General features: G+C 39.2%; 1 protein-coding gene across 1 annotated transcript in view; it reads left to right on the top strand.

The window, feature by feature from the left end:
* wdfy3 (WD repeat and FYVE domain containing 3) overlaps positions 1-25,760 on the top strand; it is an 88,900-nt gene that overhangs the window by 3,910 nt on the left and 59,230 nt on the right. The window contains 10 exon segments of the mRNA XM_046841410.1: positions 6,408-6,618; positions 9,944-10,067; positions 12,815-12,924; positions 15,952-16,113; positions 18,506-18,698; positions 19,143-19,329; positions 19,430-19,596; positions 20,708-21,175; positions 22,891-22,989; positions 25,278-25,471. Of these exon segments, the coding sequence (XP_046697366.1) occupies positions 6,408-6,618; positions 9,944-10,067; positions 12,815-12,924; positions 15,952-16,113; positions 18,506-18,698; positions 19,143-19,329; positions 19,430-19,596; positions 20,708-21,175; positions 22,891-22,989; positions 25,278-25,471 (1,915 nt within the window).

Raw genomic sequence — 25,760 nt, 5'->3', positions numbered from 1 at the left:
AGTTTAGTGTTACACCGTTGTGAAATCTATATCAATCTTGTAAGGAAGATTATTTTGTTCTCGCTTGGACACTGATTGGACAGAACCTTTTTATAACCCAGGGAACTGTGAATACAAAACAATTAGCCAGGATGTCTGATCTGCTTTACCACAATGTAGAGTAAATAAAAATACACCATAAAGCACAACCTTTTAAAAAGGGCTCTTTACTGTTCTCATGGTCTTTGGCAGTTCTTACCAAACTTTTTTAGCCTCCAGATGTTTTCGGATGAGGGTTAAGTCACTTTTACACTATGCTCCACTATCCGACTCAGCACACTGACATGACCTACATAACCCACATACACATGGCAGCCTGAGCAGATGATGGAAACCTTTGTGTTGTTTCTATTGTAACACCCATGACACAGTCTTCCTTGTGTAGTCCTTATTGGGGGATTAATGATTTCTTTGTTTATAGTGTGTGTGTGTGTGTGTGTGTGTGTGTGTGTGTGTGTGTGTGTGTGTGTGTGTGTGTGTGTGTTGGCATCAGCTGCTTTTAATAAAGGAAGGATCTTTAATATAAAAACTATACTGATTATCATCGCACAGGTATAATAATAATAAGAAGAAGATAAGAGAAGATAATATATACCTTTATTCATTCCACAGTGGGGACATTTCTCTGTTACATCAGCGAAGAAAAAGAAATGCAAATATTTAAAAGAATAGAGACATACTGTAGTATACAGTATATACACAACACAATGTATAAATACAAATAAGAAAAAGAGACCACTAGTAATTAGTTACACTAAGACAGATTGCACACAGGTAATATTGAACGTTTTGATTAATTTATTTATTTATTTTATATATATTAGTTAAAATTTCTGTTATTGCACGTGTTGTTTAAAAATATAATATAAAATAAAGGGATCTTGCAGAGCTCCATATTTGGCCCAGACAAAATAAAACATTTTAGAAATGTTTCTGTCTAGATCACAAAGTTATTATTGGTCTGTTAGGAAATGGCTCACATGCCTTTTGGCTTGCTGAGTGTTCACGATGCATTTTGCCAAAGAATAGTTCGTGACTTTTTAATTATTTTTTTTTATATTGCTTCAGTTTTTGACCTAATCTGTATTTGAATGAATTTCTACCATGTTTGAAAGCTCATCAGTATTATCCATACTTAATCCCGCTGCTTTTCATTTAACTACGATCAATTCTTAGTCATCTAAGCAATCCAGCAGCATCGCAAATAAGAACACATGGTTTCTCTGAGAAATGTTAAGCGTGAACAACTGGCAACATTGAGTTCTGCTTTGTCCGCACTCCTTGCATATTTTAGCTCTTGGACCCTTAATGATTGGCTACGACTGCTTTGATTGACAGGTGTGATAAAGTAAATCTTTCCTCCCAACATGAGAACATAACCAATTTTGCTGTCTTGGACTTGTATATGAAATATATATACTTGTATACAGTGTTTTAAAATTGCATATATGACAAAAGTTAGTAATTTTTATAGTATGTTGCTGAGAAAAAGCTACAGTAGAAAGTGTAATGCCATTGCTATAGCTTGTGAAAACACATTTGGATGTATAAAATGTATTTCTTTTTTCATGGTTTTAGGGCAATTTGGGTTCCAGGATGGAACTGTACGCTGTAATGAAGTTGGGGGCAGTCATACGAAGCAGTACAAGTCGGCCATGAACTGCTTCGGCCGACCGCACATGCAAATTTCTTCCTTTTTTTTTTTTTTACCGCTTCTCAAGAATGCATTAGGCTTGCATTTTGTAAAAAAAAAAAAAGGAGGCTCATTACTCATTCACGTCATGTCAAGGTGGCAACCAGTTCACACTTTTCCCAAGTTACCAAGAATCTGCTGAGGCCCAAGTGAAGGGATCTGCCCTTTGATTATAAAAGTGTGCTGGTTAAATGCAACCGCTCTAATGTTTGAAAGCATCGCTTTTGTTTCTCTGGAGATTGAATACTTAAATCTAGGCTGTGAGTCGTCATAGTTCAGTTATACCACTTCTGAATCTCACATCACTTGTTTAACGCTTCACCAGCATTCGATGAAATCCCTGAGGACATCAGTACTTGTTTGACATATAATTTATGCTTGAGCGGTTCTCTGTATGGAAAAAGCCTCATCATTTTTTGTAAAACCGACCTCATTTTCCCTCATTATTTTGCAGTGTCACTGGCAGGGACCCGCTCAGAAGCGCTGTGGGATTTCAATTCAGGCAGAAGCAAAGTGAAATAAGACATTTATAACACCAATATATACCTCTAATACTATAGTAATTTTAGCATTTTTTTATGAATGGCACATTGCACTTAGTTATGCAATTATTGCTAATTATTAAATGTCGAGAAAATTATTATGAACTGCCTACACGTTCATTGTCACCCCCTAATTCTTGAAAGTATTAATAAAGGGGAAATGCAATGCTTCATAACATAATTCGTGATACCATGAAGTGTCACCAAATTCCTGAATTTCACCTCTGCATCCTTTACACCAGTGGTCCCCAACCCCCGGGCTGTGGACCAGCACCAGTTCATGGGTCAATTGGTTCCGGGCAGCACAGAAAGAATACATAACTTACATTATTTTCATTTAATTTATTCTCTGATTCTGAACGGTTTTATTTCGGTAAATTACCGGATTCTCTCCACCACATCTGTCTATGACTCACTGTTGATGCATGTCAAGATGCCTCGGTCACATGTCTTACATCCGCTACCTTCTTAAAGGGGCTGCTCTGGCCGCTAACACATAATACATCACCGCTAAATTGAAACCCCCAAGCTAGCAAATTGAACAAAATACAACACAGTGGATTCACGTTTATTATATTTAGAAAATACCAGTTTTAATGGCGTTCGTATCATTTTATTTTGTTGTATTTATCCGCCACACCTTAAAGGCCGATCCGTGAAAATATTGTCTGACATTAATCCGGTCCGTGACGCAAAAAAGATTGGGAACCACTGCTGTACACAGTGCTCACACTGGAGACTCCTTCCATTTCCAGTTTCTTTAAATAACTTTTTTTATTTATTATTATTTTTGTTTTATTGGCAGCTTAAGGTTCTGAGGTCATCATACAAGTCCCTGTAAACTTCTCAAACCAGGAGAATTCTTATAAACGTGTTTAATTTCACCCTCGCCATTAAAACATGGGTCAATTCACATCGAGAGTCTTTGTAAATGGATCTCAAAGTACATAATATACACATGGGGTACACAAAATACTAAAACACACTAATATAAACGCCTGTTAAACAAACATTCCAATGGTGTGCTAGTTAGAGGTTTGGAACGAAGCCTCTGCCAGATGATCTCATTAATTGCTACTGCAGTTGTCATGGTATACAAGTCAAATGTTTTGTATACATTCATGTGACTAACACTCCTGCACTGGGGTCCAATGTTTGCCAGTCAGATTACTGCTTTATTGAGATCCAGCAGTTTCTGCATTTAATAACCTGGTCACTGATGCCATAAATGAAATTCTACCAGTTATTAAATGTAGTTTAAAATAATAACTTGTCATTGATAATTATACTTGAGTGTAGGGTCGAGAATTCTTTTAGATTCACATACTCTGTGGTGACTTTACATGAGACTGGCTCCACTTATCAATCAATAATCTTTTTTTTTTTTTTTTTTTTAAATAAATCAAAAACATTATAATTGTGCTTTCTTTATGAATATGAAAATATCTACAGAAAAGGAAATTAAAGAAAATGTACTACTGGTTCACTTCATCTCCAAAATCAATGTATTAAATCTCTCTTTAATTAGAGCTCCACATTCAGCTAAAATAACCGGCTTCCACTTTTTGGGCATCATAGATCTTCTTTTTCTTTTTTGGGCTGCTCGCATTAGGAGTCGCCACAGCAGATCATCCGTCTCCATACCCCCCTGTCCTCTACATCTGCTCTCTTTCACACCAACTACCTGCATGTCTTCCCTCACTACATCCATAAACCTCCTCCTTGGCCTTCCTCTTTTCCTCCTTCCTGGTGGCTCCATCCTCAGCATTCTCCTACTGATATACCCCATGTCCCTCCTCTGCACATGTCCAAACCATCTCAATCTCACGTCCCTTACCTTGTCACCAAAACGTCCTACATGCGCCATCCCTCTAATAAACTCATTTCTAATCTTGTCCATCGTCGTCACTCCCAACAAAAACCTCAACATCTTCAGCTCTGCTACCTCCAGCTCTGCCTCCTGTCTTTTACTCAATGCCACTGTCTCTAAACCATACTACATCTCAGATCTCACCACAGTCCTATAAACTTTCCCTTTCATTCTTGCAGATACCCTATGATGGTCATTAAATACACTGTAATTAATTTTAAAATCGGGCCTGCAGATTAGGGCCTCTGTGTTTCCACAATATAAATTGGGCCTTTGTTGTAATGGTATATATTTTGGAACTCTCTCTCTCTCTCTCTCTCTCTCTCTCTCTCTCTCTCTCTCTCTCTCTCTCTCTCTCTATTTCTCTTTCTCTTTCTCTGTGCCTGCTTGCATGCTATTGTTACTAATGTTAGCATGTCTGCTTTTAGCCTATGGTGTGGTAATACTGTGCTCTGAGGAGGGGAAAAAAAACATTCAAGACTGTCAGGTTTTTTAACTGTCAAGAAAAGCTTTTCTAAATCCCTCATTAGAGCTCGCTGACCACAAACAAGCCACCTAACGTGATTGGAAAGTCTATAATGCATTAAGATTTAGTCAGAGCAGTGATGCTCAAAGTGCTCTTGCTAATCAGGAGTCTTAAACTTAAAACACTTATCATATTCTGGCTTTTAGATCTGCTCTGAGACCACACACCTTTATACCTTTTGCATCCACATTTCCACAGACAAAACCAAAAGCATCTTGGCAGATTATACCTCGTAAAATTAGCTTGAACTGCACAGTGTTTGGATTTGACCGGCTGTCACGTCACATTTGTTTAATTTGAGTCGTAGCTGTTTGTACACTTGCAGCCGGTGTACACCCTGTAGTCGTGCACCTTTATAGCTGTTTGTAAGATTTTGCATAACCACTGCAAAACAGGATTTAGTTTCGTGACAGCACCATGTTTCTACCAGGTCCAAGGTTTCTTCTCCATTGCAAAGCTTACTACTGAAAGCCTGGGAAATTTGATTGCAAACTCATGTGTTCTGTTCTGTTCTATGTGTCAATGCAGCTTCCTTATGACTTTCTCCCAATATAACAACTGAATTTAAGTGCAAAACGATTTCGTTTCTATGTGTGGAGTAAATTCTCAGTCTCGGTTAGGGCATACATATTTTTATTGATTTATATTAATTTTAAACTGATACTAGACCTTAGGTAGATAATTACAACTATTTTAAAACCAAATTGAGTTGTATTTTTGTATATTTTTTGAATTCCAGGCAAATAAAAAAATGAGAGTATCAAAATATCTCTCTCATATTCTTGTTTTTTCCTCTTCTTCTTTGAGGGTGTACAGTATTGTACACCTTTTTGAGCTTCTCATTCAACATTCAGTCCCAATTAGCAGTTGTAACAGCGTCCACTCTTCTGGGAAGGTGTTCCACTAGATTCTGAAGTGTGCTTGAACAGCTTTACGCACATTCAGTCACAAGGGTGTTGGTAAAGTCAGGTACTGATGTAGGTGAGGTGAGGAGACCTGGGGTGCAGTCAACGTTCACATTCATTCCAAAGTTTTTTTTTAATGGGTTTGGGGTCAGACATCTATTGCAGGCCAGTCAAGATCTTCCATTCCAAACTATATAACTCATATCCTCTTTGAGCTCACTATGTGCTCATGGGCATTGTAATGCTGGAACAGGATTGGGTCACCTAGTTTAAGTGAAGGGAAAATGTAATGTACAGCATCCTATACAATCGTGTGCCTCCAAGTTTCTAACGGTTTGATGGAAAAACACATATGGCCAGGAAAAGGCAGGTGTTTAAATACTTTTGTATTGGGGAGGAAAATCGTCTCGAAATTGGATTTACTGAACTGAAAAAAGAGACTGAACTCTTACGCTCTCTTTCTATTTGTTTTGTTTTTTATAGTGTTTGCTAATTGCTAACTGTGAAAAGTTTTGTTTTGCGAGCCAACAGAAAAGTGTGGGTGAGACTTTATGGAAAATGAGGAGATGCTGATTATTATTCCGTTTGCATTACTGTTGCTTGCCATAGATCTAAAAAATAAAAAAACATTTGCTGCCTCAATTTGTGATGTACACTCGAGTTTTTTTTTCTGCCTGTTAAGCGTTTTCTTTCATCGTGATGTGTATATCTTTAACACTTAAGCTTATCACGAATGTGCAGATTTAAAACACAGGCTATAAATGCATGAATAATTGTTTTGCCACTTCTAGTTGTAACTGATTAATGCTTCTTGATTTGCTTTTTTTCTCAGGGCCAGCTTTGGCCTAAGGAAGCCGCTGAAGATGAACATGGTAAAGAGAATCATGGGGAGGCCGCGGCAGGACGAGTGCAGCCCTCAGGACAACGCGCTGGGCCTCATGCACCTGCGCCGCCTCTTCTCCGAGCTGTGCCACCCGCCGCGTCACATGACCCAGAAGGAGCAGGAGGAGAAGCTCTACATGATGCTGCCTGTCTTTAACAGAGTGAGCACTGTAATGATGATAGCAGCAAAATGGCTTTTATATATATATATATATATATATATATATATATATATATATATATATATATATATACACACACACAGTGGTACCTCGACATACAAGTGCCCTAACATACGAGTTTTTTGAGATACGAGCGGTCACTCGGTCGATTTTTTGCTTTGATACGCGGGCAAAAACTTGAGATACGAGCTCGAGACGCCGCTGCTAGATGGCGAATCGAAGCCAGAAAGCGAAAGATTGTGACAAAAATTAAGATAAGGAAAAAAGAAAAAGTTAAAATTGTAAAGTTTAGGGATACGTAGTGTGCAGGAGTTATAGTAAAAAAACGAGTTTTCCCTCCGCCTCCACTTATCGCCTCTACCAGCCTTAGTACTTAGTACCAGTACTTAAATTTATTGCCAAAACTTTGCTGAACCCTGGTCATAAGTATGGTATGTGCTTTTTTTGAGCATTGCATTCCACACCACTCTTCAGGGAAAATGTTCCACAAGATTTTGGAGCGTGCTTGTGCAGATTTGTGCTTGTAGGTGTTCACAAAGTCTGGTCTTGATGCAAGTGAGGTTAGGAGGCCTGTGGTGCAGTCAGCGTTCCAATGCATCCCAGGGGTGTTCATTAGGGTTGAGGACGGATTTCCTTAAACACAGGACCTCAGGACGTGACCTATTGTGTGACTCCTCCTATGTTTTAAATGGCCAGCAGTGTTTGGCGACCTCGCAGGTCAAACTCCGCTGTACTTGACCGTAGTATTATGGATGTTGGTGCTAGGACACGTCAGATGCTAGAAAGCATTTGATTAGATGATGCATGAATGCAGAATGATGTCTTCTAAATCTGACTTTTTTTTTTTTAACACTAAACTGAGATTAATTTTATGCACACACAAGCACTGTATGTGCAAAACTATTGGGACACCTGGCTTTTCCAGCTGTACGTATATTTTCCTCAAACTGTCACTATAAAGACAGAGGCACATGGTTGTATAGGGTGTATAGGATAAGAGCCAAAACTGTTCCAGCATGGCAATGCCCCTGTGAACAAAGGCAGCTCCATGAGCATATGGTTTACATTGGTTGTAGTGGAAGATCTTGAGTGGAATCACACTGCAAATCTTGTGGAACATCTTCCCAGAACAGTGGAGATCTTTATAACAGCAATAAATAAATGGGGACTAAATATGGAATGCAGTGTTCATAATCTTATAGTCAGGTGTCCACATGCTTTTGCCCATATGGTCTTTCTCACCCTCTTTTATATATATATATATATATATATATATATATATATATATATATATATACATACTAATTTAAATATTAGTAAAAGACTACACAACATGCAGTTTTTAAATGAAGGTAGAAGTGAAGTAGACCAAAAGATCTTCAAAAGCTAGACATCATGCCGAGATCCAAAGAAATTCTGAAACAAATGAGAAAGAAAGTCATTGATATCTATCAGTCTGGAAAAGGTTATGAAGCCATTTCTAAAGCTTTGAGACTCCAGAGAACCACAGTGAGAGCTATTATTTACAAATGGCAAAAACATGGAACAGTGGAGAACCTTCCCGGAGTGTCCGGCTGACCAAAATTACCCAAAAAGCACAGCGACGACTCATCCAAGAGGTCACAAAAGACCCCACAACAACATCCAAAGAACTGCAGGGCTCACCTGCCTCAGTTAAGGTCAGTGTTCATGACTCCATCATAAGAAAGAGACTGGGCAAGAATGGTCTGCATGGCAGAGTTCCAAGACGAAAACCGCTGCTGAACAAAAAGAACATAAAGACTCATCTCAGTATTGCCAGAAAACATCTTGATGATCCTGAAGACTTTGGGGAAAATACTCTGTGGACTGACGAGACAAAAGTTGAACTTTTTGGAAGGTGTGTGTCCCATTATGTCTGCCGTAAAAGTAACACCGCATTTCAGAAAAAGAATATCAGTAACAACAACAGTAAAATATGGTGGTGGTAATGTATGGTAATATGATGGTCTGGGGCTGTTTTGCTGCTTCACCTCTGAATGGCTGAAGAAAAACAAAATGAAGACTTCATGCTCAAAAACTCTCCAATGTGGCTGAATTACAACAATTCTGCATAGATGAGTGACCAAAAATCCTCCACAGTGCTGTAACAGACTACTTGCCAGTTATCGCAAACGCTTGATTGCAGTTGTTGCTGCTAAGAGTGGCCCAACCAGTTATTAGGTTTAGGGGGCAAACACTTTTTCACACAGGGCCATGTAGTTTTGGATTTTGTTTTCTATTAATAATAAAAACCTTAATTTTAAAACTGCATGTTGTGTTCACTTGTGTTATCTTTTACTAATATTTAAATTAGTTTGATGATCTGAAACATTAAAGTGTAACAAACATGCAAGAAAATAAGAAATCAGGAAGGGGGCAAACACTTTTTTTTTTTTTTTTTATCTTTACACATATGCATAATATTTACTGATATTTACAAAAAGTTCAGATTCATATCACGTGCTATTTTGAGTCAAACAACAACAAACAAAAAAATCTATTGCTTAATGATGTGTCAGTGTTATGACTTGTCACACTGTGCCATGGTTAAAAACGGTTGCGCAACCAGACATCTGATTTATCTGTTCAGCAGAAATTCGTCCGTAGCTTTTAAAGCCAGTCAGTGTTTTCACAGCTGAGTTTTGTTCAGTGTGTTTATTCCCTTTTTGCTTCACATCTAGTGCTTTATCCGAGAAGGTTAGTCATCATACAATCAAGAGTCTCGGCATGGTCAAGTGTGCCGCATTAATACTCGTCAAGCTCTGATTATACAGAAACGCCGCTAATGTCTGTCATCGCCGAGCATAAATTCATGAGTGTGGTCATGAGGATTTGAAGAGTACTTGTTGAAGCATAATGAAGCAGACACATTAATGGGAAAAACTGACTGATTTTCATAATCATTCTCGAAATGTGCTCAAACTGCTGAGCAAGAGTGTCTTAGAGCTCATTTTGGATTAATGAATCTGGGATGATTAGTTGAATTTACATGAAACTGTGGGGTAAACACTTGTTTTTTTTATATTTATTTACAATGATTTTTCTAATAATTGGGTTTGGGGACCTGCTGGAATTTGGTCCATATAAGTTTCTTTTTTCATTTAAGTTCTACACTGAGGCTGTCTGTCAAGACTCACTGAATTTCTTTTCTTTAGAATGATACACAATTCAGCTTTAAACTCAAAACAAATGATTTCATGATTTCAGGCTCGCTTTTGTGAAGCAGACTCTGACTAATAGTGCTCTGTTAACATTAAAGTTTCTGTATATGTTTTTCTGGCAGGTGTTCGGGAGCGCTCCTCCAAGCTCCATGCACGAAAAATTCTCCGACCTGCTTCAGTTTACCACTCAGGTGTCCAGACTAATGGTGACCGAGATCAGACGGAGAGCATCTAACAAGTCTACAGGTGTGTGTCCCCCCCAAAACACCTTAATACACTCACACACGACTGCTGTGTTTCTTCTTTTTTATTATAAAACTAGATATGTCTTTGATGTTCAGAGATTTCTTTGATCTGAAGCCTTAACTTTTAGCTGCACAGACTTTATTATTAAAAAAAAGCAATGTCAGTACACTGTAATAATATTACTAATATATACTATATGGACAATAGTTTGTGGACACCTGACCATAGGACTGGTATTTTTTTAACATCTCATTTCACATTAGTCCTTATTTGCTGTAGTATTAACCTTCACTCTTCTGGGAAGATGTTCCACTAGTTTTTGGAGTGTGCTTGTGGAGATTTGTGCTCATACCGACACAAGGAATGTCAGTAAAGTCAGACCCTAATGTAGGGTGAGGTGGTCTGAGGGTGCATTCAACATTCCTATTCATTTATTCAATTCTGTGCCTCCAAATTTGTGGTAACAAATTGGGAAAGATGCACACATGGCTGGAAAAGTCAGGTGTCCTAATACTTTTGTCCATATAGAGTGCATAACTTAGTGTTAAGTGACTAGTCAACTTGGACCTAATAAAAGTAGGTACAGCGTTCTCAATTGAAAAATAAGCTTATACAGACCACCCAGATAAGGATGGGTTCCCTTTTGTGTCTGGTTCCTCTCAAGGTCTCTTCCTCATACCACCTCAGGGAGATTTTTCTTTGACACTGTAAGGAATGACTCGCTCATTAGGGATTATTATTTGTAATCTATTTATTTCCGTAAAGCTTCTTCGGGACAATCTCAATTTGTCAGCTCATATTGTTGGTCGTATTAATGTTAGAATATTTTAAGCGAGTTATTCTGTATGCTCTCTTGTCTCTGCTTCTGACTCGAAAACCTTCAAAGGAACCCACGAGACTTATACACGAGTGGACGCATCTTTTTATCTCTGAAATCTCGGAATGAATTATTGCTCCTGGCATGTTTTTGGCGCTGGACGGAACATCTGCGTTCTGATCCTATCACCTTCAAGCATATGTTGCCCAGACTCTCAAAGGATGCAGCAGCTGGATGGGTGTAAATAACAGACCTTTGGAGAAAAAGGCACCTATAGACTCGTTGGAGTCGCTGGGAAATTTTGCGTGAACTGATCTGAAAATGCAACCTTGATCCGAAGACAGTAATTAAAATCAGGCTTTTATGCACAGCAAAATTATTATTATTTTCCGTACCAGTCAGACCAGATGAAACTAGGTGTTATGATGTGATGCACAAACCATATTTTTCTATTGACTGTATTCCATTTACAGTTACACGATTCACATCCAGTATATACGTTAAATGCATACAATATTACCGACTTTCTGTGCCTCGCAAAATCCAATGCATTTTTTTTGTTTTACGATTCCATTTCCAAACACAGTCTATTTAAAAAGTACGAAATATTAAAATTTAGTAAATTGATGCCGACAAACCCTGCTCACATAGACGTCCCTAATTTCAGTGCTAACTGAGGGATTGATATAAATAACAGTTGCTATACAGAACAGTGTTCCCTAGCAATTGTTATAAGTATCGTTTTCTGGGAATAAATACTTATAATTTGTCAGTGGACGCCACTGGTTCTTAATAACACATCTTTCTGGACTAAGCAGAAAAACTTAAGGTGAAATCATTGATAGCAGTGTTAATAAAAGCATTGAAAAACACTGAATAGTGGAACTGTTTTGTCTGGATGGCTAAAAGTTTTGTTTTGGAAGAAAAACCATAATACCATGTGTTAACCCCAAAACCTCATTCCAGTTGTGAAGAATAGTGGACTAGTGCTGACCTGATTATACTGTATGGTTAAAAAAAACCCACTATAAAATATTTACAGTGAAATGCCATGACAACTGTGACCTGAAACAGAGGAAAGACCAAGTCCATATGTCACACATGTTAATGATTCAAATCGAGCAAAACCAGCAACAGATTCTCAGTTCAGGAGATTCAGCAGAAAGAAAAGACTTGACGGAAGCAAAATTTGATAAGAATAAATAAAGCAGAACTGTGAGTTAGGATTCACATACTTTGAACATGATTGAATTCATTATTTTAGCACTTAGTAATAGTTTAGACATTTAGTTAAGACCTTGGACTTCTGATCGAAAGGTGGTGATGATCCCATCATCACCAAGCTACCACTGCTGGGCCTTTAAGCAAGACCCTTAACTCTCAACTGCTCAGGTGTATAAATGAGAGAATTACAATTAGTTTTTGGGAAAAGAATCTGCCAATGATAAAAATGTAAATATGTGATCGGATTTTAAGCGCCATCTGTATGAAAAAGACCCTTTTTGCTGCTATAAAGAAACCAGCAGCAACTAAATAGACGCCTTTAAAAGACAATATGAAATGGAAATAATACCTCACATGGCGGTTTTCATATCATGTTATCTTTACTGATTTTTTTTATTTCTTTTTTTGCCACATAAACATGCCCCAATTATATTTGTTCCTGACCTCATTTGCATATCTTATTCAGTCTGTGTATGGTTTGGGAATAAACCACAGCAGGAGCAGTGATGCATGGACGACTCGTAGTTTTGCATGTCATTGTCTCTAATTGACTCGCGCTCCACCCACAGATGGGCCCAGATACAGAGCGGTGTGTGAAAATAAATTCAGCTTACTTGACTATGCTTGTGTTTGTGTGTGTTTGTGTGTGTGTGTGTGTGTGTGTGTGTGTGTGTGTGTGTGTGTGTGTGTGTATTTTTCAACACAGAGGCAGCCAGTAGAGCCATTGTGCAGTTTCTGGAGGTGAATCAGAGCGAAGAGGCAAGTCGTGGTTGGATGCTGCTGACCACCATCAACCTGCTGGCCTCCTCTGGCCAGGTACGTGTTCCTCCACTGTGCACGACTGTTACTCAAAAACAAAAAAGATCTTATAAATCTTGCTGCAGGTCCTCTGAAAGGAAACATTTTAATTCATATAAAATATATATGCTGTAATTAAGTTCAGTAGTTCATTACCTTATTTCCTCTATACAGAGTTCCCTCTTTTTTCATTTTTTTTTTTTTTAACTTTCTTGCCACAGTTTCCAAATTTTCTGAGAATGAGGCATCAATTCAGGCTTAAGTTGCAAGACAGCACGCTATATTTTGACATGTCAGAAATTCACTCATTTGGCCAGCAGCTCTGTCAGCAGTTTGCGAAAATCAGTTCCCTCTTTATACTGCCTGTGAGACAACAGCCAATGCAGCTGAAATTCTCCACAGATGGACTTAAAATAGATCGTCTTTGGAACTTTTGAGTATGTGCTATAAATGTGTAATATGTGTGTAACGCAGTGCTATAAAATCATTTAACTTCCTCTAGAAGTTAAAACATCAGATGAGCCAGTAAATACACTGATCAGGCATAACATTGTGGGATGTTTCCCGGTCTGCAGTGGTCAGTATCTATTAAAAGTGGTCTAAGGAAGGAACAGTGGTGAACCGGCGACAGGGTGAAGGGCAGCAGAGGCTCATTGATTGATTGTTCCGATCCAACAGACGAGCTCCTGTAGCTCAAATTGTGGATGAAGTTTATGCTGTTAATGATCTGACTCGATGTGTCAGAAACAATTAGGCAGCAAAACAATATTAAAAGAATATAAAGCAACACAATATTAGGCAGGTGGTTGGTGTATGTGAATATGGAAAGACTGACATTTACACTGGTATTTTGAAATCTGCTGTAGACAGACAGACAGACAGACAGACAGACAGAACGAATGAACAGAAAGAAAGAAAGAAATGCAGTTTAGCATCTACCAGAAGTGCAAATGTAACAATCGTGCAAATAGTGCAGATAAATTAACTGACTTTAAAACAGCAGAGTGGTGTGAATGTATACTGCCTTTCGAAAGCAGCCCGAGATCTGCTGCACTTTCGTATTTTCAATGTACTTTTCTTCCTTTTTTTTTTTTTTTCTTTTTTTTTTTTTTTGTGAAGGCGTCAAGAGCCCCTTTAAGAAAGTGTGACTCAGTGCACTCCCACTTCAGTTTCTGCTTTAATTTTTATATTCTTTCCCATAGAGTCCATCTAAATAAGCAGATAACTGGAAGAATCTTCTCGTCTCTCAGTTGACCATCGGTCAGGTTTAATTTCTTCACGTCATCTGCGTGAACTTGACCTTTAAGCAGCATGTCCTCTCTGTGCCATTAGCATTCAGGTGCCGTCCACACCGAGAGAGAGAGCTATTCCTGGCCTTGACCGTCTGCCACTACAACGCCTTCCCTGCTGAGATAAACCCCACTGTCATTCTGATTCTTACACACGGGCCTCGAAACCACAGCTATTTTTTGTTTTTATTTTTTTAAAACTCTAATTAGGAAAAAAATAGTTCCAGAAAAGATTTTGTAGTTCCACAGAGTTTTGTAGCCGCAGTTGGAAATAAAGTTGTCATATTTTCTATAGACTGCATGATCAGGTGTATTTTATTTATTTTTTTTTTATTTTTTTTTCCCATTACACTGAAAATACATTGTGTTGTATTGTGTAGTATAAAGTAAAGTATAAAGTGCTCTTGTGCTGAATTTCTGATTGACTGTTGACTCAGAGGTCATCAAATGTTGGGGTCTGAGGTATGTGTGTGTGTGTGTGTGTGTGTGTGTGTGTGTGTGTGTGTGTGTGTGTGTGTGTGTGTGTGTGTGTGTGTGTGCGCGCGTTTCTGAATGAATCATCGTCCTGACTCAACAGTATGCCATCCCCAACACAAATCTTTTTGAAATCGCTTTATTTTATTTTTTTTTATTATAATTTATTTCTTTTTCTTTTTGCCATCGCTGCTGTTCCGCATCACTGGCCCGATTTAGCTGTAGTTAAACGTCAGAGCAGTGACTAATGCAGGTGTTTGTGCAGCCCCCCTCTGTTTCATTAAAACCCACCTGAGCCTCAGGCTGATGTCATCCTTTTTGTGCCCCAAATATGGCCACATTCTTTTTTACAGCACATTAACCCATTGGAAAGGGCAAAAAGCAGTGGGAGTTTAGCAGTAATATTAATAGCCAGCGTAGTGCATACACAACCTCATCGCAGGGATGGGTAGGGATTTTACTAGATACATTTCCACTGAGAATAATAAATTATTAAAAGAGCACCGAGAGCACTCCGATTTATTTTCTCTGACCAGAAATGACACTGATTTATCAGTCAGAAACCTTTCATGATTTGCTGAACTGAAAAAAGAAGAGGAACTCACTTTATTGACTGTTATTGTACCTCAAGCTATGAACATGTCACAATTGTATCTCTGGGACCTTCGATATCTCACTGTCTCTCAGATCTTCTATTTTGGTCTGCACTTGTTAACATTTTCACATCCTTACAGGCTGCACATCTGATCACTTTAATGTAGTTGACTGGATGTGACTTCTGGACCTTGGTTTTTTTTTTTTTTTTTTTGGTTAGTTTTCCACCTCTCATGTTGCATATATCCATAATCAGGAACAAGCTGATTACATGGCAGCAGCGATGAGTTGATTCATGGCTGATCTCAGGGCAGGTGATAAGGATGTTCTCGGTTTGTCCATAGTCTTAGTCTAATCTAGTTATGTTTAGCCGAATACTGGAGTGCACATGTAAAAGTGGTTTTACGGTAAACTGCTGCTCATCGTTTCTGGTTAAGATTCAGTTATACAAAAGTTTACACATTTATTTTTATTACAATTTTTCCTGGAATGCAGTAAATTGTTTACTACATACAACATGGAACATCTCACTTCTGCACAACAAAAAAATATGGCAGACTTTACTAAACTGAACTGTTTTGATCTTGTAAAGCTGAAATGCAAAGATCTCACGGACTCACTGTCAAATCGCTTTACGTTTCGGTAAAGAACTCTGTGTCTGAAAGTCTTCTCCTTTTACCTCCTGCAGAAAACAGTGGACTGCATGACCACCATGTCAGTTCCCTCCACACTGGTGAAATGTCTATATCTGTTCTTCGATCTGCCCCACATGCCTGAGGTTCCCGGTGCTACCCAGACCGAAGTGCCCCTGGCGGACCGCCGAGCTCTGCTGCAGAAGGTCTTTGTTCAAGTGAGTTCCCCTTTATATCGAGGCAATAATACATATAGTGCTTTCTCTCTTTGTACACTGCTGTTAACAGCGCCAGTTAAATTGCATTAAGTCAATAAAGATGTAAGATGGTAGTTAAAGAGGAACCTCAATATGAAGCAGGAGTCTTGGGCCTTGTATAGAAACGTGTTTAGTGATTTACAGGAAAAACAAGTGCAAGCAATGGCAAGGTTACCAGCTTTCTCTCCAACCTAATTATTCATTCATCAGTTTTCAAGAAGCACTTTATACTGGTCAAGGTCATACTGGATCCTGAGTTTCTCAGAGGAACACAATAATATACACTGAGCAAATGGAATATCCTGCAGTGCATATCCTTTGCACACTAAAAAAACAATTATACCCAGGCCAGATACGTCTTTATAATAGAACTGAAACAGTTTGACTTATATATTTGTCTTTCTGCCTTCTCAGCTAAAGCCACTATGAGACCAAATGCAAATAAAATACATCCAATGGGAATATCACTGCCGATAGAACAAAACGTATGCGGACACCCGAGTATAAGATTCCGATGTGCTTTTTAAATATCCCATTCCACATTTAGTCCGCGTTTATATATAAGCAATATAGGTTTATAATAACCTCCACTTTACCAGGAGGATTTTTTTCCACTAGATTTTGGAGTGTGCTTCAAGGGCTTTAGTAAATTCAGGGACCGATGTAGGATGAGGAGGCCTGGGGTGCAGTCAGTGTCAGCAGAAAAAAGATCAAACTCTATAACAGACTATCTAAGATCTTCCACTCAACGTGCAATGTGATGTTGGAGCAGGTTTGGGTCTCCTAGTTTAAGTGAAGGGAAAACGTATTGCTGCTGCATCCAAAGACGTCCCAGCTTTGTTTGGCGGAATGGCTGGTGTCCAAATACATTTGTCTATATAGCATATATGGTCCTGTGAGAGTTGTGATGAACTTGTCCTTGTGATAAAATTAATCATTAAGTCTATAGTAGTGCAAACTGAGAGTGAATCTCTTTTCTAGATCTGTGGATCTTTGGGTTCTGTATTATGTAAAAGACGAAGCAATGCTCAGGCCATTTTTTTTTATTAGAATTAGCTTTCTATTAATTATCGTGGTTTAGAATTATAACTTAAATATGTTCATTTGTTTATTTATTGACATGTTTACTGATTATTCGCCACCCTGTGATGATGTCACATGGAAAAACAATACTTTACTTCTGGCTGTTTGCCTGAAGTCATTGTTTATGTCACTCCTCAGTAAACCTGTAAACAAAGATTTTGTGACTTGGTCAACCATTACAGCAGTTAAAGCCTTGCTGTTGCAATTGTGCGTGTTTTTCACAATATGGAGCTGTTTTTATGTACAAATGTTTTTTCTTGTTTGTTTGTTTTTTACATATGTATGTATTAAGTCTATTATGAAGTGATATAGTGCTTTGTTTAAAACTTCTCCACCCCAAAGCAACGTGTGTGTGTGTGTGTGTGTGTGTGTGTGTGTGTGTGTGTGTGTGTGTGTGTATATATATATATATATATATATATATATATATATATATATATATATATATATATATATATATATATTTTTTTTTTTTTTTTTATATATTGATATTTATACACTATTGTCCTGTATTACAATAGTGAACAAACAGTGTAAACCCTTTACATTCCCCAGAACAGTGTTGTAAGGTGAGGCAGTAAAATATATATATATATATATATATATATATATATATATATATATATATATATATATATATATAGCAATATTTGCACTGATTAGCAAATCTCATAAACCCATATTTTATTCACAATAGAACCTGAGAAAATGCATTAAATGTTCAAACTAAGGAAATGTATGATTTTAAGGGGGAAAAATGGTAATTCTAAAATTTGAGGAAAGCAAACACGTCTCAGGAAATTTGGTATGGAGGCAACAAAAGGCTGAAAAAGTGAGTGTTACTCAAAAGAAACCGCTGGAGGAATATTTTTGCAACTAAATAGATTAATTGGCAACAAGTCTTTCAGAAGTAAAGAGGCATAAGTTTAACAATCCGTGAAAAACTGCATTTACAAATTGTTGAACAATTTCACAAAAATGTTCAACATCAGATTACAGACTATCTCATCATCTACAGTAAATAATATAAATGAGAATGTGGCGAAATCTCTGTGTGTAAGGGAGGGAATCGGTGCACTGCATTTAAAACAGTCACTGTCTGTGAGCTGAGTTTGCCATGTCATTCACAAATGTGGTTTTAAAGCTCTGTCATCCAAAGAACAAGCTATATGTAAACATGGTCTAAAAACAGTGTTGTCTTCTCTTGTAAAGCCCTAGGTTTCGGAACAGTTAAAAAAAAAATTAATTGATCACTCCTGTCCCCACCCAGATCTTGGTGAAGCTATGTGGTTTTGTGTCTCCGGCTGAGGAACTGGCACAGAAGGATGACCTGCAGCTGCTCTTCAGTGCCATCACTTCCTGGTGTCCTCCCCACAACTTACCCTGGAGGAAGAGCGCCGGCGAGGTGCTTATGACAATCTCCAGACACGGCCTCAGTGTCAACGTCGTCAAGTACATCCACGGTAATTTCAGCCTTCCACGGGAAATCGTTAACCACAATAAAACAAAGTCTACTAATGACCTTTCACACCTCGTCGTCATTGCGTTTTCCTCGCAGCAGTTACATTAACACGAGCCGGAAAAGTCATTTCTTGCCACACGTTCGACGGCATTTGCTTCGTAATCTGTATATCGCTATTAAATCCGACTCTGGTAATTACATACTTGAGGCTGAGGCTTATAAAGCACTTTGTCTTTGCGATCACAGCGTAGTGTTCACGGCTGGCTGAGTCCTATTTATTTATCCCCCTCTAATTGCGTTCTTTGCTGCAGCACTTCTGAACCTCGTTTTAATCTCAGAATTGTTCACTTCCCCCTCTGTTTTAATTCTGGTCATTTTCAAAGTTTTAGCGAATAACAGTATAAAATAATCCGGTGTGCCGATTTTTGTGAAATTGTTGTTTCAGAGAAAGAGTGTTTATCGACATGCATCCAGAACATGCAGCAGTCGGACGACCTCTCGCCGCTGGAGATAGTGGAGATGTTCGCCGGGTTGTCTTGCTTCCTGAAAGATTCCAGCGACGTGTCTCAGACATTACTAGACGATTTCCGTATGTGTCAAGGCTACGCATTCCTGACGGACCTCATGCTCAGGTAAATCCTGCAGGTCAAAGCATATATCCTGCTATTTTATAATGATGAATCCTCACTCATCAGAACATTTTAACAAGTGTTCATGTGTTCACATCTCCAGATTGGAGCAGGCCAAAGAGGACGAATCCAAAGATGCTCTGAAGGACCTGGTGAACCTGGTGACTTCTTTGACCACGTATGGCGTGTGCGAACTGAAACCCGCCGGCCTGACCACCGGGGCGCCCTTCCTGCTGCCTAGCTTTGTGGTTCCACAGCCTTCTGGTAAAGGTCAGTTCAGCAGGAAGTAGCATAACTGAAACGTTTGACATGCAGCAGTAAAATCGCAAACATCAGCAGATTTGTCGATTTTAGGAATTGTACACATTGAGATATCGTCCTTGACACTACTCTATTTGCACTTATATAAACTTAGGTTGGGTTGTGTGTGTGTGTGTGTATGAGAGAGAGAGAGAGAGAGAGATATTCACATTTTCACTCAAAACAGAATACAGTAACCAGTAACATTAATTTTTCAAAAAAATGTTACAGGTTTATAAGCCACTGTGATTTTTGTTTTTTTGCCGTTTGCGGCAAAAAACGGCAAAAAAACAAAAATCACAGTGGCTTATAAACACAAAGGATGTGAAAAAGTCACTTTGCAGTTTTTTTTTTTTTCCTTTCCTTTAATTGAGAAACAACAACAACAAAAAATAAAGGTCACTGAATAAAATCAGTGTTCGAAGACAAGGTTTGTAAAAGTCACTTGTGAGTAAGAGTTAAAGTTTTATTATCAACAGATCCTCCAGATCGCGACATGAACGCCACTACAGCCAAAAATCTAACCGTGTGACCAAATAATTCCCCCTTAATATTTTATTTGTTTTTTTTCCAGCGGTCCTCCACTTTGTTCATTCTGAGGAGGAATTAAAACATTAGCTTTCCTGACGTTAAATGGCACTAATAGCAGCGCATCAGACACCTAGCGTGTAATTTGGTTAAGCTATTTGTTTGGCCTGTCGTATGCCTCGCCATGATGTGTTAAGCAGTGTAATTAACACACAATTGCTCCAGATAGCATTGTTTACCCTCCCTGTCACATCAGGTCTTGCTGTTCAGGGACGTAGTTGCCTCATATGTCAGATATATTTGCCCGGAGGAAGCCGATTTTGTTAATTAAAATGCAAGAGCTGTCAGAGAAGGCAGAGGTTAACGTTAATAATAAGGTTTTCGAACATGCATTCGGAACGAGACTTGAACTAAAGAGTCACAAAATGCACTTTTTACACTGCCACATTGAATTGCTCATCAATTTTTGATTCTTTTATCTGATTTCATGAGCTTTAAAACACACCTGTTTTATGGGTTCATTTGTATTATTTATATATTTTCCCTTCCACAGGCCACGCTGTCAGGAACATTCAAGCCTTCTGCGTTCTCCAGAACGCCTTCCTGAAGGCCAAGACCGGCCGGCTTGCCCGCATGGTCCTGGACGCCGTGGCGAACATTTACTCCGCCGACCAATCCAATTACTTCATCTTGGAGGCTCAGCACACGCTGTCCCAATTTGCAGACCGCGTGTCGCGCCTGCCCGAGGTCCAGGTCAAATACTTTGAGTTGCTGGAGTTTGTGGTGTTTGTGCTTAACTACGTCCCCTGCAAGGAGCTGTTCAGCATTAGCGTCTTGCTGAAGTCAAGCACGTCTTACAGCTGCAGCATCACAGCCACCCGTACACTGCTGAAGCTCAGCCGGCATCACGTGGTGTTCAGCGACGTGTTCCGTGAAGTCGGGCTGCTCGAGGTGCTCGTCAACCTGCTGCATAAGTATGCAGCTCTACTGAAAGAGCCAGCGCAAGGCCATGGAGAGCAAGGTGAGCCAGAAACCCCTCTCCTATTGCTTCTAGGTAAAGTTGCTGAAATGAAAAAACTTTCGAACCTTCACTTTTAATTGTTGAAAGAAAAGTACTGAAGATTGCTGCAGTACTTTCTTGGTTTGATTCTATTTTCTCATGTACAATGAAAACAGAAGTGTGTGATGTTATGGAAATGATGTGATGGTTATAGAGACCTTGCAGCTACAAAGTACAGATTCAGGTTGCTCACATTAGCTGTGTAGAGCTTTACATGTTCTCACTGTGTGAGGTTCTCACTGTGTGAGGTTCTCACTGTGTAAGTGGGTTCTCTCTGGGCTGAGTAGAGAAGAGGTGGAGAAGGAGGAGTTCAGGTACCTGGGGTCAACAGTGCAAAGTAATGGAGAGTGTGTTAGAGAAGTGAAGCAAAGAGTGCAGGCAGGGTGGAGTGAGTGAAGAAGAGTTGCAGGAGTGATTTGTGATAGAAGAGTATCTGTGAGAGTGAAAGGGAAAGTTTATAGGACTGTGGCGAGACCTGCGATGTTGTATGGATTAGAGACAGTGGCATTGAGTAAAATACAGGAGGTGGAGCTGGAGGTAGCAGAGCTGAAGATGTTGAGGTTTTTGTTGGGAGTGACGAGGATGGACAGGATTAGAAATAAGTTTATTACAGGGACAGCGCATGTAGGATGTTTCGGTGACAAGGTGAGGGAGGCGAGATTGAGATGGTTTGGACATGTGCAGAGGAGGGACATAGGGTATATCAGTAGGAGAATTCTGAGGATGGAGCCACCAGGAAGGAGGAAAAGATGAAGACCAAGGAGGAAGTTTGTGGATGTGGTGAAGGAAGACATGCAGGTAGTTGGGTTGAAAGAGGCAGATGTAGAGGACAGGGTGGGGGGGGGGGGTGGAGACGAATGATCCTCTGTGGTGACCCCTAATGGGAGAAGAATGGGATATAAGGCTCAAATTTCATTTCGGGAAACCTGCAGAAACGCTGTAAATGTTTGCATGCTACACAGAGTTATTAAAAAAGAATGAACCGATTTCATTACGCGATATTTTATTAATTAAAATTAATACAAAACTCCAGCCAAGTCACAAGTATTATACTTACAATCAACTTAGATAACGCCTCTTTCAAATGGTCACTGACTCGTTCCATGACGATGCTTGAGAACTGAAGCAATGCATCATGATATCGGCTCATTCTTTTTGAATAACCCTGTATATTATAAAAGGACAGCAAAAGTATTGGGACACCTGAATCTTCCTGCCATATGTGGTTCTTGCCCAAACTGCTACCGCAAAGTTGGAGGCACACAATTGTGCAGGATGCTTTTGAGTGCTGTAGCATTAAATATTCCCTTTAACTGAGCTAGTAGACTCCGTAATTGGATTGCGTAATTTGGAGCGGAAGGTCTTTAGTGGCCTGCTTTAACCCTGTTGAACGACGTTGGGGATGAATTGTAACACTGACTGCACTCACACGCTTTTGGCTAAATGAGCACAAATCTCCACAATCATATTAAAAAATCTAGTGAAACATCTTCCCAGAAGAGTGGAGGTTGTTGTAACAGCAAATAGGGACTGAATGTGAAGTGGAATTTTAAAGAGTACATATGAAGCATATGGTCAGGTGTCCACAAGCATTTGACTCTATGGTGTATTTGTGGGTTTATTACAGGTTATTGATTTTTGTATGATTCTTGACATATTCTGTCCTTATTTATCAGGTGATTCCAAGAACAACGTGGCAGAGGAACAGAAACAGCTGGCATGGCTGGTCATGGAGACACTTACAGTCCTGCTGCAGGGCTCTAACACCAATGCAGGTATGTGTGTATTTAATAAAAGTGCATCTTGGTGCACGATCTATAATTTATTTCATTCATTCACTGACTCCACGTGTAATAATTCAGCTTTCAGGCAGTAAAAGTGATCTCATTAAAACGTGTAATTTTTTTTTCAATTACAATTATCAGAGCAGAAACTCTGGAATCCTGGTGCCAGTCTGAAAAACAAGCAGCTTTTTATTTAAGCCTCTGTGGATCTGAGGCTGAAATCAGGAGCTACTGTTGCGTTAAGGTTACATAACTAGATATGCGCAAATGCTGCTGACAAACTGTCCAAACTTACCATGTCTCTTCTCTTTTCCCATGTCTCTCTCTGTCTGTCTCGTGGCTGTTCATGGGAAGTGAAAGAGAAACCTGAGTAATGGGTGGAGGGAGGGTTGTGGGTCGGAGGGGGTGCGTGATTTTCCTCACTGGCGTCTTTGCTGTCAGTTTTTCTTCTTATCTGACTCAGTGTCTGTGTAGGGGAAACAAAAGAGCCTTTTTTTAGAACAGTATCTCTATCTGTCTCAGCAAATATTTCCTCTGCATCTGCATACTTTGCTTCCTCAGTGTGCTGGCTCTTCCTTTTCCTCTTCCCTTCCTTTTTCCACTATTGTTCGTTTACCGGTTGGTTTAATGTTCTTTTTAGAGTTCGTATTCGCTTTTGCCGTTTGCTTTGCAATCCGTCTTTGAATTGTGATTGGCCAGAACATTTTCTATATATTTTTCTTTAATGTTTAAGCTCTTTTCTAATCCACTGTGTTTGTAGTTACATGTAACACATGCACCTGAAAGGCGGATCTTCCTTTATTCCTTACTTTCTCATAGTTATATTGTCTTTCAGCAGCATTTCACCTTGCTAGTGATTTCTGATCAAAATACAGTATATTTGAATTTAAAGCGGTTTCATTGTCTTCAGGTTTGAATAATCAGATGGGTGTTTCTTTCTACCCACATTTTCTTTATGCACACACTGTTAAAAACATGCCAGCTTGCACGTTTTATTCGGGTGCATGCACTTCCTATAGTTTCTTCGACTGCTACAAGTTGCATCCGTAGGCATTTTGAATGCCTTAATATCAAACGTTTTTATTTTTTTATTTATTTTTATGTAATCTAAGCCAAGCAGGTATTATGAAGAGCTTTAGGTATTTGCATAACGCCGGATTTCTAACCTTACCAAAGGCGAAAACGTGTAATGGGTGGTGTAGAGAAGTGTTTTACTTTGCTTCTGATAGAAAAGATTCACGGTGATAGTGCTGCTTGTAGTATTGCTTCCTCTGGTGTTCACTTTAGATCACTGAAGTCTGCATTTAACCTCATAGATACTATTTACAATATTTGAAATATAGGCAAATTCAACAATTAGATCATTGGATTGTTATTCGATTCTATCGATTCTAGTTCTGTGACATTTTTAAGCTTGAAGGGAGTAAATACTCTATATGGACGAACCTTTGTGGACCCCTGAGCGTAAGATTTGTATGTGCTTTTTGAACATCCCCGTTCTGGGAAGTTGTTCCAAAGTTTGGAGATTTGTGCTCATTCAGCCATAAGGGTGTTAGTAAAGTAAAGGTACAGTCAGCATTCCAAATTCATCCCAAAGGTGTTCAGGGCTTTATAGCAGGCTACGGAAGATCTTCCTCTACAAACCATGTAAAGCAAATCTTCATGGAGCTGGTTTTGTGCATTGTGCATTATCATGCTGGAACAGGTTTGGTCTCCTAGTTCAAGTAAAGGGAGAATTTCATCCAGAGGAGGTTCCCTGGTGGTCTAGTGGTTAGGATGTGGCGCTCTCAACGCTGCGGCCCAGGTTCGATCCCCGGTCAGGGAACCAACCCCAGCCATTAAGGTTGCTCAAGCCTTAGTGCCAGTCCTAAGCCCGAATAAATGGGGAGGGTTGCGTTAGGAAGGGCATCCAGCGTTAAAACATGTGCCAAATCAAACATGCAGATGGTCCGCTGTGGCGACCCCTAACGTTAGAAGCCGAAAGAAAGGTAGACACCTAATACAGTTGTGTCTTTTACTTCGTGGTACCAGTTTGGGGAAGAACCACATACGGCTGGAAATGTCAGATGTCCCAATAGTTTTGTCCATATGGTGCATGTCCTTAAGTTATATAATAAACTTTTAATGAGAAATATTCAATCACTTTTATTCACTGTAGCTCCACTTTATCAGCATAACCATAACATGTACATTATCCTCCATGTTTATCAGGAGTATAAAGTAATGGTGTAATCAGTGATTTTGAATCGCATTGTTATTAGTGATGATTTCTGTTGCAGGTCTGTTCCGGGAGTTTGGCGGTGCCCGCTGCGTGCACAACATAATAAAATACCGGCAGTGTCGCGAACATGCATTGATGATAATCCAGCAGCTGGTGCTCTCACCCTCTGGAGACGATGACATGGGCACACTGCTGGGCCTTATGCACTCTGCACCCTCCTCAGAGCTGCAGCTCAAAACAGACATTCTGCGGGTCAGAACACACACACACACACACACACACACACACACACACACACACACACACACACACTTGTATTTGGCATACAATAATATGAGCTTCAAACAGTGACGTCTAAACCTTAAAAGGAAATAAATGACGCTTTGTTGTGTTGTGTGGGTTTTTTCATCTCTTTTTTTTTTTTTTTTTTTTTTTAACGAAAAAAAAAAAAGATTTGATGGTTAACCTCCCACATACAAATGTAAGAGAAAAACACACTCTCCCACATCAGAAAAATGGTGCCACCATCTAACCACAGACA

The sequence above is a fragment of the Silurus meridionalis genome, chromosome 27 (assembly GCF_014805685.1).
Source record: "Silurus meridionalis isolate SWU-2019-XX chromosome 27, ASM1480568v1, whole genome shotgun sequence".
Lineage (NCBI taxonomy): Eukaryota > Metazoa > Chordata > Actinopteri > Siluriformes > Siluridae > Silurus > Silurus meridionalis.
Note: the sequence above shows the minus strand (reverse complement) of the source record. Positions and strands in the feature narration are given on the sequence as shown.